The sequence below is a fragment of the Trichosurus vulpecula genome, chromosome 1 (assembly GCF_011100635.1).
Source record: "Trichosurus vulpecula isolate mTriVul1 chromosome 1, mTriVul1.pri, whole genome shotgun sequence".
NCBI lineage: Eukaryota > Metazoa > Chordata > Mammalia > Diprotodontia > Phalangeridae > Trichosurus > Trichosurus vulpecula.
The window spans coordinates 134,453,847-134,470,739 of record NC_050573.1 but is presented as its reverse complement, the minus strand read 5'-3'; the positions used below and the strand labels follow the sequence as shown (position 1 = coordinate 134,470,739).

General features: G+C 35.0%; 1 protein-coding gene across 1 annotated transcript in view; it reads left to right on the top strand.

Annotated features, from left to right (window-relative positions):
* PKHD1L1 (PKHD1 like 1) overlaps positions 1–16,893 on the top strand; it is a 190,671-nt gene that overhangs the window by 131,629 nt on the left and 42,149 nt on the right. Inside the window, exons 57-65 of the mRNA XM_036765700.1 lie at positions 668–786; positions 2,393–2,522; positions 5,586–5,759; positions 10,972–11,075; positions 12,039–12,168; positions 12,929–13,050; positions 14,566–14,656; positions 16,515–16,663; positions 16,747–16,869. Of these exons, the coding sequence (XP_036621595.1) occupies positions 668–786; positions 2,393–2,522; positions 5,586–5,759; positions 10,972–11,075; positions 12,039–12,168; positions 12,929–13,050; positions 14,566–14,656; positions 16,515–16,663; positions 16,747–16,869 (1,142 nt within the window). The remainder of the gene's footprint in view (positions 1–667; positions 787–2,392; positions 2,523–5,585; positions 5,760–10,971; positions 11,076–12,038; positions 12,169–12,928; positions 13,051–14,565; positions 14,657–16,514; positions 16,664–16,746; positions 16,870–16,893) is intronic.

Here is a 16,893-nt window from a genome sequence, read left to right as displayed (position 1 = left end):
TCTTTCCCCTACCCTTACCCTTATTCCCATTCCTCACCTTGGTCTTGGCTGGTATCTATAGTATCAGAACTGGTAGGAGCAAAGGAGGAAGATGAGACCATGATGAACTCAAGCAGCTGCCCTTCTCAATACCACATATACACATGCACATATGCACAGTGCAATGGGGGCTGGGAGGTGGGGATGAAAGGATAGTCTGTTATGGTACACTTTGCTATATACTGAATGTTAAGCCATTTTTCTAAGGGTGGATCTTGATTATAATAAATGATTGCCTTGTGAGAGAAAGGATTCTAAGTTCTCTGAAATGACCTTAAAGCAAGAAGGTAGTGATGTCAGCAGCTAGGTCAGGTACAGATGTCCCAAGTGTAAATAAGCTTTAAAATGTGGCTCTCCTTTTATTTCTGCCACTAAGACAGAATCCAGGGAAGCTGCACCAGGAGGTGCCAGGGTCAGAACAAGTCAATAAGCATTTATTAAGAGCCCATTATATTCAGGCACTGTGATGACTGTATAAGTGAGGAAGTACTCTGGATGACGGCATTGCCTTCTCATGTAGTCTATAAGCAGTCAACCCCAATGCTCTCTTTCCACTTTAAAAGTTTCAATATCTTATTGAAAGAGATCACATAATCTCTTATTCCACATATATGTTTCCTTCTCCCAGGAATATTTGGTGAATTGGATCTTCATGGAATCCCACGTGCAGTATATAAAACGAAGCTCTCAGAAACAGCCCTGGCAGGTTCCAAAGTCATATCACTGATGGATGCTGTCGATTGGGAGGTAGAGACAATACTTGGTCATAGAAGCAAAGAAGCACATTTGTAAAAGTTGCCTCTTCCTTCCATAGACAATTCTCTTTGCAGTAGGAAAAAACATTTCTTTGTATATGCAGTTATTATGCTAAGACAGATTGATCATCATAGAATGTTCTTTACTTTGAGTCCCAAGTCACCTTAGAGAATGGAATGATGTCTGCCAGAATCATTTCTTCTTCGTTTTGCCTAAAATGAAAGCATGTAGATTTTCTAGGATGAACAAAGACTTGTTTATTGAATTTAAAATGTTCTCCTATGAACAGTTTATATATTCATTGTAAAACTGAAAAGGCCAAACACTCAAATGCATTTTGCTCCTAGATTGGTTATCACTCTTCAGTCTTTTGTCATGTAACATTTCAAAGTTTGGGGGAAAAGATAGACCAAGTTCAATTTTTTTTAATACTCATGTCACATGAAGGTTTTAAGTTAAACATAATGGAGAAAAATCCCTACATCAAATACTCATCTGTAAGTAATTGCAAACTTAACACCTGAGATCATCAAATACAGTCCATTTGATTCACTAGTACTGTGGTTTAGTAGAAGGAAAAAAACTGTCTCAGAGTCACATTACAAGAGTCAGTTACCATGAATAAATGAATGAATGAATGAATGAATGAATGAATGAATGAATGAATGAATGAATGAAAAAGCCCTATTTAAAACTTACCATGTGTCAGCACTGTGTTAATCACTGGAGCGACAAAGAAAATACAATAAAATCAACTATTATTATTACTTTGCTATTTTCTGTAACTGAAAGTGGAAAAATGCCTTTTGGGGAAAAATTTAGAGGATCTTTTTATACTAGATTTCTCTTTGTAACATTTTAGGTGCAATCAGTGATATGCTGTCAAATGTTGACCAACTGGCTTTCCAAAAAAAAGCACGCATGACACACTTTTAAATTTAATATGCATTAACATTTTCTCCATTACTAGACAATCAAGCCATAATTTATAGAGTTGGCTGATATTTGAAATGTAAATGCTCAAACTAAGAATTTAACAAGAGACCTTCCCAAGTGGGTGAGAGCTGGCTCCATCACATTCCTGAAAAATCCTGCCCCCCAAAAGGGATGGATTAGATCACTTTCTAGATTCTTTGTGAGCCTAAGATTATGGTCCTTGCCAAATTCAAACTCCCTTTGGGTCTAACAACTTTCAACAGGATGGAATAATCAATTTGAAGTAATAGCTCTCACTGAATCCCAGCATGAATATACCCTGGCCAGTTTTTAATGTGAATATTGACAAATTTGTTTTTGTCTGTTTTATTGCACAATGTTATAGTACTATCTATGATCTCTCAAAATAATGAAATGAGATATAGGAGAAAGTCAGAAATGATTCAAAGCAACTAGTAAATCAAACCAGGCCTTGTTATAGTTAGATAAGTGAATTTCCTCTTTTGTTCTAGTTCTAAGCTATGCTAATCACTTCAATAACTAACTAAAATGCTATGTTTTCTCTTATGATTATGAAATTATAATAAGTCACTAAACACATTAAATTCTAAACCTCCTGCTTAAAAGTGATTCTTGAATTTTTGCCTTGAATTTTTATAAGGTGGGAGAAGATATTGTGATAACAACCACAAGCTATGATTCCAGACAGACAGAAACCAGAAGGATTACCCAAATCCTGGCTGATCAAAGAAGTTTTATCCTAAATGATTCTCTTTCCTATACTCACATTGGTAGGTTGTTTTATAACAAAAAACTATATAAGTAATATGTTCTTAGACATTCACATTTGCAAAAGGAAGAGATAGAATACAAGGAAAAGTTCATAGGGTCATAAGATCTACAGTTATAAAAGAGTTGTTCAGTCATGTCTGACTCTTCATGACCCCATTTGGGGTTTTCTTGGCAAAGATCCTGGAGTGGTTTGCCATTTCCTCCTTCAGCTCATTTTTACAAGTGAAGAAACTGAGGTAAACAGGGTTAAGTGACTTACCCAGGGTAAGTGTCTGAGACCAGATTTGAACTCAGAAAGATGAGTCTTCCTGACTCCAAAACCCAGCACTCTAACTATTGTGCCATCTAGCTGCCCATAACAAACTTTAGAGGTTGTCTAATTCAAATTCCTAGTCTTAGAAATGAGGAAAGTGAGGCCCAAAGATGTTAGGTGTTTTATCTGAGGTTACACAATAGGAAATAGATGAGTCAAGATTTGAACTCAGATCTTCCAACCCAAATAAAATACTGCCTTAATATTATGATAGTTTAAATCACTTGAAGTTATATCTAAGGAATAAGAACATAGGAATTAATTTAAGTAACAGTTCCAACAAAGTACATTAGAGAAATATTTCTTTCAGTTTTTTACCATGTATTTTGATTTTTATGTACAGGCTATGCTTAGCCTGGCTTTTTATCTCTCAAGATGGTAATTTCAAGGCCAAAAAAATTCAGCAGATTTTATCATTTGCATTTCAATTAGAAAGGGCTTTGCATAGAAATTGCCTTGTACCATTTTTTGATGATGAAATTGAGGCAAATCTTCCAAGAATGTGAGTTCTTTAACAAAAAACCCACAGGATCATAATATCATATATGTAGAGGTAGAAGGGATATCGGAGACCATCTAGCCCAACTTCTTCATTTTACATATTAGCAAACTGAAGCTAAGGAGGTGATGTGATTTACCAAGGTCACATAAGTAGTAAATATTAGAGGTGAGATTTGTACCTAGGTCCTTGAGTTCTAGAATGAGTATCCTTTTCATAAGCTGTAAGGGTTGTATTCTAGGCTCCAAGTTCTATAAATCAAATCAACTTGCCAAAGATTCCTAATCCTCCTTAAAGTTGATCTAGGATGCTCTACTTTTCACCTTTAACCACTTCCCTAATTATTGAACTCTCATTTCAATGCACCGTGCTTTCTGATCTTCTCTGGTGTCACAACCTCCATGGTTCTCTGAATTTAGACTTAATTACCTTCCCACTCATTCTCTACTTTCTGACCATCTCTACGTCACTGGATGCTGAGATTTCTCTTCTGGCTCCAATAGGTGAGTTCCCAAGTTAGTTGGGAACCAGCCCTCCATGCAAATTCCTGAAATCTCCCTGCCATGCCCCCTGGATTCAATTATATATCCCCATTCACTTAGCAGCATCCTTTTACATGTTCTCTTTCCCCATTAGAATGAATGGTTCTTGATGACAGTGCAGCTTTAAATGCATCCCCAGTGCTTTGTTCAATACGTGTCACATAGCAAGCATCTAATAAGTGTCCCATCCATCTTCCTATTTTTTGTCATGGCCAATGCATCTGGATACCCTAATCTGGTAACGGTTTCATTTTTCCCTTATCTCTATCACATATTACAGACTATAAGGATAGCTCTTCCAGAATTCTAGCAGTTGACAGGCATTTATTAAGTACTTACTATATGCCAGTGTGTTGAGTCCCCCCCCCTGCCCTGTCAGGGGAAAAATGATATAAATTCATAAATAATACACCAGTGTGAGATAATTAAAATATACTCTAACTTAGTCTATGTCTATAATTCTTCATTCCAAGCTTAGTCAATAACCCTTTCTAGGATGCTCTACACCACCCCATCTGGTTTTTCATGGTCCAAAAAGAAAATGGTGTCTCCTACCCTAGAACCTCCCTCCAATTTGAAATAGGACTCTCTGAATACATTGAACTCAGTGGTCTCGGACGCACTGTCAGCAAATCAGGAAGCTTGCTGGTTGTATGAAAGATTTGTGGGTAATATGTCCACATTCGTACTGAATTCTTGACTGACTTTCCTTTATAGCCCCTCTCCATGCTCACGCCTGACCAAGAGGAAAAAAGCAAACACAAAACAGCTAAAGACAGAGTTCCCATCAATGCCAAATAGAATATAACCAATCTCCAAAACTATCTTTGCTAGCAGATATATAACTTTAAATAAACTCAACCATTTCTTATTACTTGCACTGTATATCAGAAATCAAATTGGATTTTCAGTAGATAGCAAAAAATGAGGGAAATTTTACATGTAAAGAACATTGGACATAGAGTTTGACATCCTGGGTTCAAGTTATAGCTCTTTAACCTTGAACTCATTGGTAAACTTACCAAGTTGGAATAAATGGTCTCTATTATTGCTTCAAGTTGCAAAATTCTAGGATTGAATAACATCTATCATTTTGGACTTAATATAACCTAATTAGATTCACAGTTGGGGGAAAAAGCCAGGCTTGTTTAATTATTGATGTAATTTTTTTTCAATTATGTAGCTGGTGAAATCCTTTCCAACTCTCAAATTCTGTCATTCCATGATTCTGTGGATAATATACAATGCTACAAGGTACATAAGGCAACTAAGGCATTGACCTTAGGCAAGGTGAAAGAGTTTGTCATTTTGGCTATTTAATTTCCTCATCTATCAAAATGATAATAAGCTTCTTAATTTACCACACAGACATATTTTAGTGAATAATTTGAGATGATTACAAGTTACCTCCAGGAACTAATAAGTAATAACTCTGAAATCATTGATTATATTCATAGTATTGAAATAATTTTGTACAAATATTTTAGCTATGTTTCAATGTGTAAACAAAAAATATGACAGTTTAATATGTAATATACTCAAGTCTGAATATGTAAATCAACATGGGTAAGTTTTAATTTACTGAACATTTATGCTGACATTTTACAAATAGAAAGGTCTTTACCATATTACTTTGGAAAGAAAATTGACTCATAAAAATAGCTGTTTCTTAGTATTGGTAATTGGATAACTTACATTTTTGTTGCAGCTGAAAGATATCAAATACAAAGCACAGGCCAGAACTACACATTGGCAGCTGATGTTGGTATACTGAGCAGGAATATTAAAATAATTGGTGAAGATTATCCAGGTCTGTTCAATGAATCCTTTGGAGCACGAGTGTTGGTCAGCTCATTCACTGAAAATGCGGTGACTTACAAAGGTATTGTTTGATTAATGCAAATTTGGTTTGTTTTCTAAATGAGGGAAGGAAAGGTGGTTTTTTAATTGATACAATCATTCAACAAATACTTATTACTTTGTACTATGTCCCAGGTACTGTGCTAGGCACTGGGGATATAAACACGAAGAAAGAAATAAGTCCTACCTACAATAAGCTTATATTTTAATTGGGGAGGCAGAAAGTATATATTAAAATATATACAACATAAATATAATTTAATAAACACAAATATATTCAAAGGAGTTAAATACAGGGTAGTATAAGAGGGAGTTCCCTAGAAACTGGAAAGTCTTCATTCATGCAAAAAAGTGATATTTTTGTTGTGTCTTAAAGGAAAAGAGGCAGAGGTGAGGATGATGTACATTCCAGGTGTGTGAAATGGTGGGGGTGGGGCAGGGAAGAAGTTGGGGCCAAATTGTGAAGAGCTTTAAAAACTAAATAGAAAAGTCTCTATGTAATAGAGGACTGGCCAACATAAGAATCTAGTCCTTGAGAGCATGTGCATTGCCTGATACCATCCCTCATGGGTAAAACCAGGACCCTCCACTGTATATGCCTCAAAGCAAGCTCACTCTACTTCCACCTGGTGACTTGTGCTGTGTATGCTCCTGAAGCCTGGGTTCTCGTTGACCAATTTCCACTGCATATATCTCAACATAAAGGCAATAGGAATCTATTGAAATTTATTGAGTATCTTTCAAATATCCATTGGGCAGACATTTATTGAGCTCTTACTAAGCACAAAACATTATGCTAAGTACTATGGGGGAAACAAACAAAAACAGCTATAGATCCTAACTACATCCTAGTAGGGTGATATAAAACATGCACGGATAACTCAAAGAGAGAACAAAAATACAATAAGGAAGTTCAACATTCTGTCCTCAGAGGATAGACAGGTTGCTTCCAGTGGTGGGATCAGGGAAAACTTGATGGAAGAGAGAACATATAGGTTGGGCCTTGAAAGGGTGGGAAAGAGGCAGATGAGCAGAGTTGATTGGGAAGAACATTCCAAATATAAAAGAATAGCTTTAGCAAAAGCACAGTTAGGAAAATGCAGAGTATGTGAAAAGAGAGAAGTCAAGTTTGACTGAAGTTTAGAGTACATATGTAGGTGAATAGCAGGAAATGAGGCTGGAAAGGTGGTTTCCCATCTAATCAAAGAGGTCTTTGAATGCCAAATGAAGAAATTTTGACAGTTCTAGCTTTGGGGAGATTAATATGACAACGCTGGAGGTCTTTAAACATGAGATATCATGAGGTTCTATGATCTGAACATTAAAGAAGAGAGGGAAGATCCTCAACATAAGATCAATTAGGAGGCCAGCATAAAAGACTGGATGAAAAGTAAGGACAGTCCAAAATAGGTTTGTGGACATGGGAATGATGGAAAGGGGTTATTGACATTCCAGAAATGAAGAACCAACAGGCCTGTGGTTATTTATGTCATGTTATCTCCCTACTAGCATAATATCTGCTTTTGTGTCATATGAAAATTTCGTAAGCATGTTTTCCTTTCAATAGTTGATAAGAGATTTTGAACAAGACATAGCCTAATCCTATATTATATTCCCTTCCCAAATGATAGATAATACTTTTGAGGGTACAATAGATGTGAGGCTATACATATATGTGTGTGTGTGTGTGTGTGTGTGTGTGTGTGTGTGTATGATGTTGTGAAACTCCAGGCTCCCTTTTAAAAATACATGTCTTCCTCCCATCTTCTGCCATCTTGCTGTTCTCCATGACTTTCCAAAGAATGTTGACAATTATTCAACAATCATATCTATCAGTTTTTTCAGCACATTAGAATATATTTTTATGAGTCTGATTACTTGGACATGTTCAAAATGGCTAGATACAATCTCCTCACTTTTCTTGATCTTCATTTCCTTTGATATCATGTTTCTTCTGCCCTACCAAACTACAAAGTAGAAGAAAAATAGAAATTGAGTGGTTCTTCCTCAGTATCATATCTTAATTTCACACCATCATTATCAAGGAGTGATCTATCACTTCCCTCTTCTTGGACAAAACCCTTTTTTAACTGTTAATGTAATTGTCTGGCATTCTGTGCACTCTTCTTTCATCTTTGCTGTATATCTTTTTTTAAACCTGAGTTCAGTATATTTAGCTACTGTTTCATCTTCCCCAGGATACTTTGTGATTTTGTCACAATTTCATTTTTAAGAGCTTCCCATTCCTCTTCAACTATCTCAAAGAACTATATAAAAGGTAGCTCTTATTATTTTATTGACATTTTATTGACATTTATTAGTTGATTATGTTTATATAATACTCTAAGGTTTGCAAAGCACTTTACATACATGATTTCATCTGATCCTTACAACAAAATTGTGATGTAACAATTATTTGCATAATTATTTCCTTTTTACAGATGAGGAAACTGAGGCTCGGACAGGCTAATTGAAATGTTCATGGTCACATTGTCAGGGCCAGGATTTGAACCTAAGTCTTCCCAACTCCAAATCCAGCATTTGTTCAGAAGCAGCTAGGTGGTATAGTGGGTAGAATATGGGACATGAAGTTCAGCTCCAGCCTCACACACTAAATATTTGTCTGACACTAGACAAGTCACTTCATCTATGCCTGCTTAGTTTCCTAATCCATAAAATGGAAACAATAGCACTTACCTCCCAGGGTTGTTGAGAAGGAGAAAATCAATTCTAACTCTAACATCTGTTCTATAATATCACAGAAGTTTGGGCCTTGGGATCTTTTTCCCCTGAAAAAAATTTGAAATCTTCTTTCCCGAAGTTTAGACTACATGTCTGATTATGCTAAACCTTTCTGACTATTCTGAATTACCACAACTTTAATGTAACATCATTGATTTCTACCAAGGTTTCTATCACTACAACTTCATCAACCAATTCTTTATTATTGATCAGAATTAATTCTAAGTAGCAATTACCCTCATTTCTTCCTCTACCCTTATGGGATATGAAATTGTAAGCAAGTCATATTTTTCAGGTACTTCTTTTTCTAAACCAGAATACAACTTTCAGCCTTACATGTGAACAGTACATGTGCTGAGTGTGCAGATACACCTGGGTCCGTCTCTATGCATGCCTGTACTTCTAGCCAAATGAAGTCAATAAGCCCTTATTAACTGCTTGCCATATGACAGGCCCTGTGCTAAGTGTTGGGAATACAAATACAAGCAGAAAGAACTCCTGCCTTCAAGGAACTTCTTGTCTAATGAGGGAAAACAGTACATAAAAGGAAGCTGAGGAGAGTGGGGAAATGAAGGTATGGAACAAAGAGACATGATAGGTATATATTTAGTTGAAATGCCCCATCATTATCTTGCCTCTGTGACTATTTTAAAATCGGTATTCATAAAGCATCATCTTTAAATGCTATTAGGTCAGAATTGTGGTGGTTGTTTTTTAATCTTCTTTCACATAAAATTATTAAGGCATAAGAAATGAAACTTCAGTTGCTCCAGAAAAAGACTTCATTTCTCATTCAAAGCACATGCCAAAAAGCTGACTATTCAACCTCAAGTTAAAAAAAACAGGAACTAAAAAATAGGCTCTGAGGGAACAGAAGCAAAGGGCTAAGAAACTGTTGCAAACTCCATTTCTACCAAGTATATAGCTCCCTACTCTGCTCTCAACTACTATCAACTCTAAAGGAAAGCAGAAATCACAAAAAAACCAGTAGAGAATGTCCAAGAATAGGTCATGCTCTACTATCTGTTTGGGGAGGAGCAGGGAATGTTGACTCCTAGAATTAAGGAAGTCATTTGATGAAGTCTCTCACAGGTATTCTGGATAAGATGGCGATAATAGGATAATAGATTTAAAAGTGGTAGGACTCCTGAGTTCATCCAGTTCAACTTCTCCATTCTATTAATGAGGCCCCTGAAAGATCAAATGAGTCCCCAAGATTACACAGATAAAAACTAGAAGAGCTGGAATTTGAACCCAGATCCTCTGATTCCAAATCTATGACTGTTTACCTTTGTACCATAATTGCCTTTCTAGAATGATGGTAACTAAATGGTAATACAATCAGGTAGATTAAAAAGTAACAATATAATAAGACCAAACTATCAAACTGGGCATGGCTCTAGCAGAATGCCACTCCATCCTTGTCCATGTTCTATACAAAATTTTCAATGAATGGCATGTTTATAACATTTACAGATGACATCAAGCTGAGAGGAATCTATAAGCTTGGTCTCAGAAATAAGATCTGAAAAGACTTGATAGGCTAGAATAATAGACCAAATTACAATTCTTTAATGTGGCATTTCCCAAAGATCTGTCTTTGGTATTTTTTTCTCTTTATAGTCTGAGTCTTGGAGATGGATAAATGATAGATATAAAGAAAGATAGTTAAAGGAAGGGAGGGAGAGAGAGAGAGAGAGAAAGAGAGAGAGAGACAGAGAGACAGAGAGACAGAGACAAACAGAGAGAGACAGAGAGAGAGAGAATACAAAATGTCCTAGAATTTTACCACTTACCTCTCTAAATACTTTCTTTCCCCCACTGACCTTTCATTTGAAGTTTCTTACAAATGCTACTTTCTCTACCTGCTAAAGACAAATCCGCTTGGAGAAAGACGACAAGAAAAAACTTTAAAATGAGTTCTTTACCAGGATATCCTCTTCTCTCAAGCGGCAGTGTTGGTCCTATTCATTGCCTCTCCTTCTCCCCTTTTAGTTCCTTCCTGATCTCCTAAAATCTAGCTTTTGATTTCATCTTTCTATGGTATCCTTCTTCACCAAAGTTTATTGTCGCCTCTTTTGGCCAAATCCAAAAGTATCATCACTTCCTCAATCTCTCTATAGTATTAGTATTCTCTTTCTCCTTCCCTTCTTCTTAGTTGACTTCTGGAAAATGAGTGGGTTAATCAGTAAGCATTTATTAAGTGCCTATTATGTGTCAGTCACTCGGAAGCTGCCTTTTGTTATGTTCCTACCACTTCTGATATACATAGTATACAAATAGTGATCAAAATACTAAAAGCACTCCAAAACATCAGAATTTAAATTTGAGTAAAATAACATCTGATTTGCTTGGGCACAAAGGAGCAAAGTAAAAATAGGTCAATTTAAGTTTCCATAGAACCTATAAAGAATTTTATCCACTCTCTCTATGTTATTTTAATGTAGCTATTTCACAAGAAAACCATATAACTCAATATGTGTTTCCCTTAGGAAATGCAAGAATCAGTAATGTTGAATTTTATCACAGTGGTCAGGAAGGCTACAGAGACAATACGGATCCAAGATATTCTCTGGCTTTTCTTAACCTTGGAGAGGTTTGTATTTTTATGTGTATAGAAAAACATGCATATATATTTATACAGATACAGAAATATTTATAATTTATCATAATTAATTTAAATAACCAACTTCGAAATTAATAGTTTAATAAGTCCTCAGATACCATAATAAATTTCCCATTGCTTTTTTTAAAAAGCAATCAGAAGTCCATTTCATTTGCAGAATTTGCTTTAGGTCAGTGGGAGAAACAAAGATTTCTAAAAGTGAAGAGGTTAAGACTTTGTTTTATATTCCACAGTTCTTTATTGACTTTGTATTGCCACAAAATATTTTCCCAAATGACATTATATTAAATGAAGGTAACTTTGTTGAAATCATCATCTTTTGGAATGAGAGGGAATTTCTGTTTACCAAATAGTGAAGGAGGGAATTGTTACTGAAATAGCATCTCCAACCTTCAAAATGTAGAAGTAATAGTTTATTTTTTTTCCATTAGAATTTAAATAAAGGCAGCCTAAAGAGAGAGATCATGATATAGTTTAAAAAACAACAACATTCTATACTGAGTCAGGAGATCTGGGTTCTAGTCCTGGTTCTTTCACTCACAAATTATATAATAATTAAACAAACATCTCATCTCTCTGGACCTTTCTTTCATCTGTGAAACAATGATGTTGGACTGGAAGATATTGAGCTGCCTTTTAGCTCTAAAAGTCTAAGCTAAACAGATTTTGCAGACATATGCAGACTATATATATGCATATGTGTGTATGTATAGGAACATATGAATATATTCAGAACATAAATATATATATATATATATATATATTCAGGTAAAAGCTAGAAGATCTCCTCATATAAAGGAAAACTTTTTTTGCTTTTTTTTTCCCCAAGAGGTTTCTTCTGAAAACAATATTTACAGCAAATATATTTTTTTTCTTGAAATGTATTTCAGCTTCACTTCAAATACATAAACTAAGTCCCCGTATTTTTTATAGGTTCAAGAGTATGGCTCATCTTATGTCCATGGTTGTGCTTTTCACAATGGTTTTTCTCCAGCAATTGGTGTGTTTGGTACTGGTGGATTGGACATTGAGGATAACATAATTCATTTAACGGTGGGGGAAGGTAAAATAAATGTTTTGGTTTGAATTTTACATTTAGGTTTCGTGTTTCATTAAACTTATAGAAAAGGGAAGAAATTATTACTGGTCATAACTGGTCATAGTTTGACATCAATGTAGATTAAATACAAAGTAGTTGAACAATGTGTCATAAATATAAACAATTAACAGATTTTAGTTTGAAAATATAAAATGATTATTTACTAATGAGGCATATTCTATGTCCAGCCTGACTCAGATCACTTCATTGATTCCACACCAATGTCAGAATTCAGTGAGGTGTTTGTGGCCTATAAAAATGCAACAAGACAACCTTATTCATATTAAAGAATAAAATGACATGATCCTAAGATTTAAAACACAGTAACTTAGGCAAAATGGCTAACTATCTCCACAATCCTATTAGCAACCTGCCATAGTAGGCCAGGAATACCACTCTCTACATGTTTATAGGAATGACTGACATCAGTACCCTGTAGACTGACCCCTTTATGCTTTAGGAGGCAAGGAAGCTCAACAGCCTCTCTGCCTACTTAAACACTATCCCAGCTCACTTAACAGTTGACATTCTTTCCACAAGGCAAGATTATTATTCTTTATTCACTAGTCATCTATTTTCTTCTCCGTCCTTAATGAAGTTAAACAATACTCTAAGTTTCTCTGTAAGATGAAATGAACTATAAAGTACTAAGGACCCCAAATTGGCAAATAACTTTATTGATAATTTTATTTCTCTACTTTTTATATTTTCTTTTAATTTGCAGGCTTAAAGATATGGGGAAATGGCAACCGAGTACGAGGGAATTTGGTTAGTTTTTCAGTTTGGCCAGGAACATACCAAAACAGAAAAGAACTAACTTCAACACTGTGGCATGCAGCAATTGAGGTACTAAGAAGGAATTTATAATTTCATGAAGTTAGAAGGGACCTTAGAAGTTATCCAGTTCAACTCTCTACATAATCCATGAGTCTGTTGAATATCTTCACAGACAGAAAATTTATCACACAAGGCCGCCAGTTCAGTATCCTAGGGAAAACCTTTCTTGCCTAAATGGTAATTGATGCAGTGCTATGATCAGTCAAATTAAATTATGCTTCTCTTGTAGACATACGGAGAGATCATGGAATAGTAAACTGAGCCCTGAACTTGCAGTCAGAGTAGAACTGGATTCAAAGCCCTCATCTTACACTTATGAACTACGTTGTTATGAAGGGAACATTTACACCAAAAAACTCATTGGAAATTGAACTGTAGAGCTCTATATAAATGTGAATGATGAGGAGGGGGAATATAAGGAGGAGGAGGAAGATAGTACTACAGGCTCTGAGTCTCCTTTTTCTTAATATTAATTCATATAATTTTTCTCTCACTTTATCACTTCCCCTTCTAAAATTTTCCATTGCTTTCAAATTCTAAATATTTGAGTTATGATCCCAGGTCTAGTGCTAAATTGGTAAAGTCCTAAACCTCTCTACACCTCTCTCATAGTTTCCTTAGCAGCAGAATAATGGTTCCTAAAGTCTCTAAGATTCCTTCTGGGTACAAATAGTACATGATTTTATAAATAAAGTTACTAATATTTTCCTGCTATTATTATTTTTGACCTCTCTTAGATACCTTGAAGTTTGTAGAATGTGTTGCAAAATTCTTTGGCTAGAAGTGGGATGGAATTAGGAGAAGGAAGTGCAGTATGGAGAAGAATAGGATTTGGGGGAGGGATGCTACCATATACCTTGGTCTTAGTATACTTTTCCTTTGACACTACATTGATCATTTGATCCTTTCCTCGTGTTTCAGAAATGACAAGGCTTATGTGTTTTTACTTTATCCTCTTATTTTACTTGGCTTATGAAAACATCTGTTTTAGTAAATATGTTCAGAAGGAACTAGTTTTTTTATTCTAATCTAATTTAAAATAATTAATTTCTAATGGCTATACTGAGGCTTAATAATCCTTTATAATTATGTCCATATTTTTCTTTAGCAAATAAGTCAAATGGATAACAAAATAGAAGCCCAAACAAGTAAAAGAAATACTCAGGAATGTAACACTACTTTTAATGCAGTGGAGTTGGACATAAGGCAGGTTAATCATGGAATCTATCAAAAGGAGTTTAGTTACTAAAATATCAGAAGTCCTTTATAAGGTAGTTTCAACCTATGAGGCAATCCTGGGAACCTTGAAAATAGCATTATGCCAAGATTCCAGTGTAATTTAATAGCATAACTTAAGCTCGAATTGGATGACTAATTAATTGTAATTGTTTTGTCTTTTACAATGGTGACAAAGATGGTATATTTTGCAATGTACACATGTAACATTACAGAGGAATCAATACATTGCATAATTTCTGTTATATGATTACCTAACCCAAAGTATTTCCTTTATTTTTGTACTAGATAAATATGGGTACCAATACAATATTACAGGATAATGTTGTTGCAGGATTTGAAAGAATTGGTTACCATATTGATGGTGAACCATGTCCAGGTAAGTTATTTGGTATACAACATACCTATAGCATAGATCATCTGCCATTCGATTAAAAGAAGTGTCAATATAATTCAGTAGGTGACATCATTTCTTCCTATTAGAGACCAAGCTGAGTGAATGAAATTGCTCCAAGATAATAAGGAATCCCAAAGAAAAATGGGTACTTTTAAGGGTAGTTTTAATAAAATGTGTATTCCAAACACCTCACACAATCAATGTCTTTGGCCTAAATACACACAAAAAATGTTGTCTACTTGGACCTATGGTGAATCTACTCAATTTGGAAGATAGATAGATAGATAGATAGACAGATAAATGTTTACTAATTCTAAGTTCCAGAGATACTTGGAAGAGTCAAGTAAAAGGCAACAGGACTAATCATTGGGAAAAATAATATTAATTCCAAAGTTGTACTACTCTTTTTAAAAAATAGTTTCTTTCTATAGGGGTATACTGATGATTTGAACCAGCATTTCTTTAAACAATTCTTAAGTTCTTGGGTTCAAAAGAAATAATTGTTACTTTTTTATATTATCTTTTTTTTGTTTGTTTTTTGGCAGGGCAGTCGGGTTAAGTGACTTGCCCAAGGTCACACAGCTAGTACATGTGTCAAGTATCTGAGTCCGGGTTTGAACTCAGGTCCTTTTGACTCCAGGGCCAGTGCTCTACTCACTGCACCACCTCGCTGCTCCTATATTATCTTTTAAACCATATTTTTGAAAAACTTTTAAGCCTTTTTGACATTAGAAAGAACTGATGTCATTATATATACTCTAATTATAGTTTTAAATTGTCTCAATAACTAGCTAATCAAGTTAACACTTCTTTGATTTAATATTTTAAAGTCTGTAATTTTTCTACCTCTTTATAAAAGGGTTTTGTTTTACCAAATTATTGAATGTCAAAATATGATTCCTAACCATAGGTGTCTGCTTAAGTATATTGGCCCAAAGCTATGACTGATCAGCATAAAGAACTCCTTTTACTGAAACTCTCTGTAACTCAAAGACAGGAAATTACCTAGGGCAGGCGCTAGAAAGGTACCATATTCAGGACTTGAACCCTGGCCTTCCTGAATTCAGATCATATCTTCTATATATTGTGCCGCGTTTTCTCTCATTATATGCATAATAACAATAACAATAATAGTAATAATAGTAAACACTGGTATTACAAACAGCAGGTCCCTTTCATCTATCTCATACTGCACTTAAGGAATTCTCTGCTTCAGGACTTGTGATTGGTTGGTATAGGAAACTTCTAGGGGAGGAAACTCCCTCTACCTAAGCAGGTCAGTATCTGCTCTCCAGTGAATAGTCTTGGGAAGTTGACTAGAGTTCTAAGAGATTAAGTGACTTGTCCAGGATTTCACAACCAGGACATGTAAGAGGTAAAACTTGAAATCAAGTTTTTCTGGCTCAATCTGTTATACCATACTGCCTCCTTTCTTCTTTATATCTTCTTAAATGCGTGAAGAAGGGTCAAGAACCCTTCATTATAGGAGGATCAAGAACCAATCTTTCACAATTCTTACATAAAAAAATATTTCAGAGAATTTTATTTTCATCATGTGGTATATTTTAGAAAACTTTCTTTTAAATGGATTTTTAAAATAAAAAGAGCAACATACCAAAAAAATCAAACATGAGTACATCATCTCAAATAATAATATGAGCTAATGGTCAGTCATATGACCTGCAAATGACAAATATAACATTATTTGCTCATCATATAAAAATTAAGTCAGAAATATGTCAATTTTTGTAGTTTTGTCAAACTAAAAAGTGAGGAGGTTAATAAAGACAGAAATCATGCTTTGCTCATTTAATAATTCAGTTTTGCATTTTCTTTCTAGATCAAGCTAATTCTGTAGGGAAATGGCATAACAATGAAGCCCATGGAGGTTTATATGGTGTTTATATGAACCAAGATGGCTTCCCTGGGTGCTCTCATATACAGGGGTTTACTGTTTGGAAATGCTGGGATTATGGCATCTATTTTCAGGTAAATGTGCCTTGTTCCTAGTGATTTGTTGATTTTTGTTAGTTGTTCTTAGGATTATGATGCCAAAAAAAAATGTTTTGCAGACCACAGAGAGTGTGCAAGTCTCTAACGTGACCCTGGTTGACAATGGAATGGGAATTCTTCCCATTATATATCTGCCAGCTGCAACATCTCACAAAATTTCCAACAAAACAGTAAAGATTAAGGTAAGAAGTGAAAACTGTCTCGCA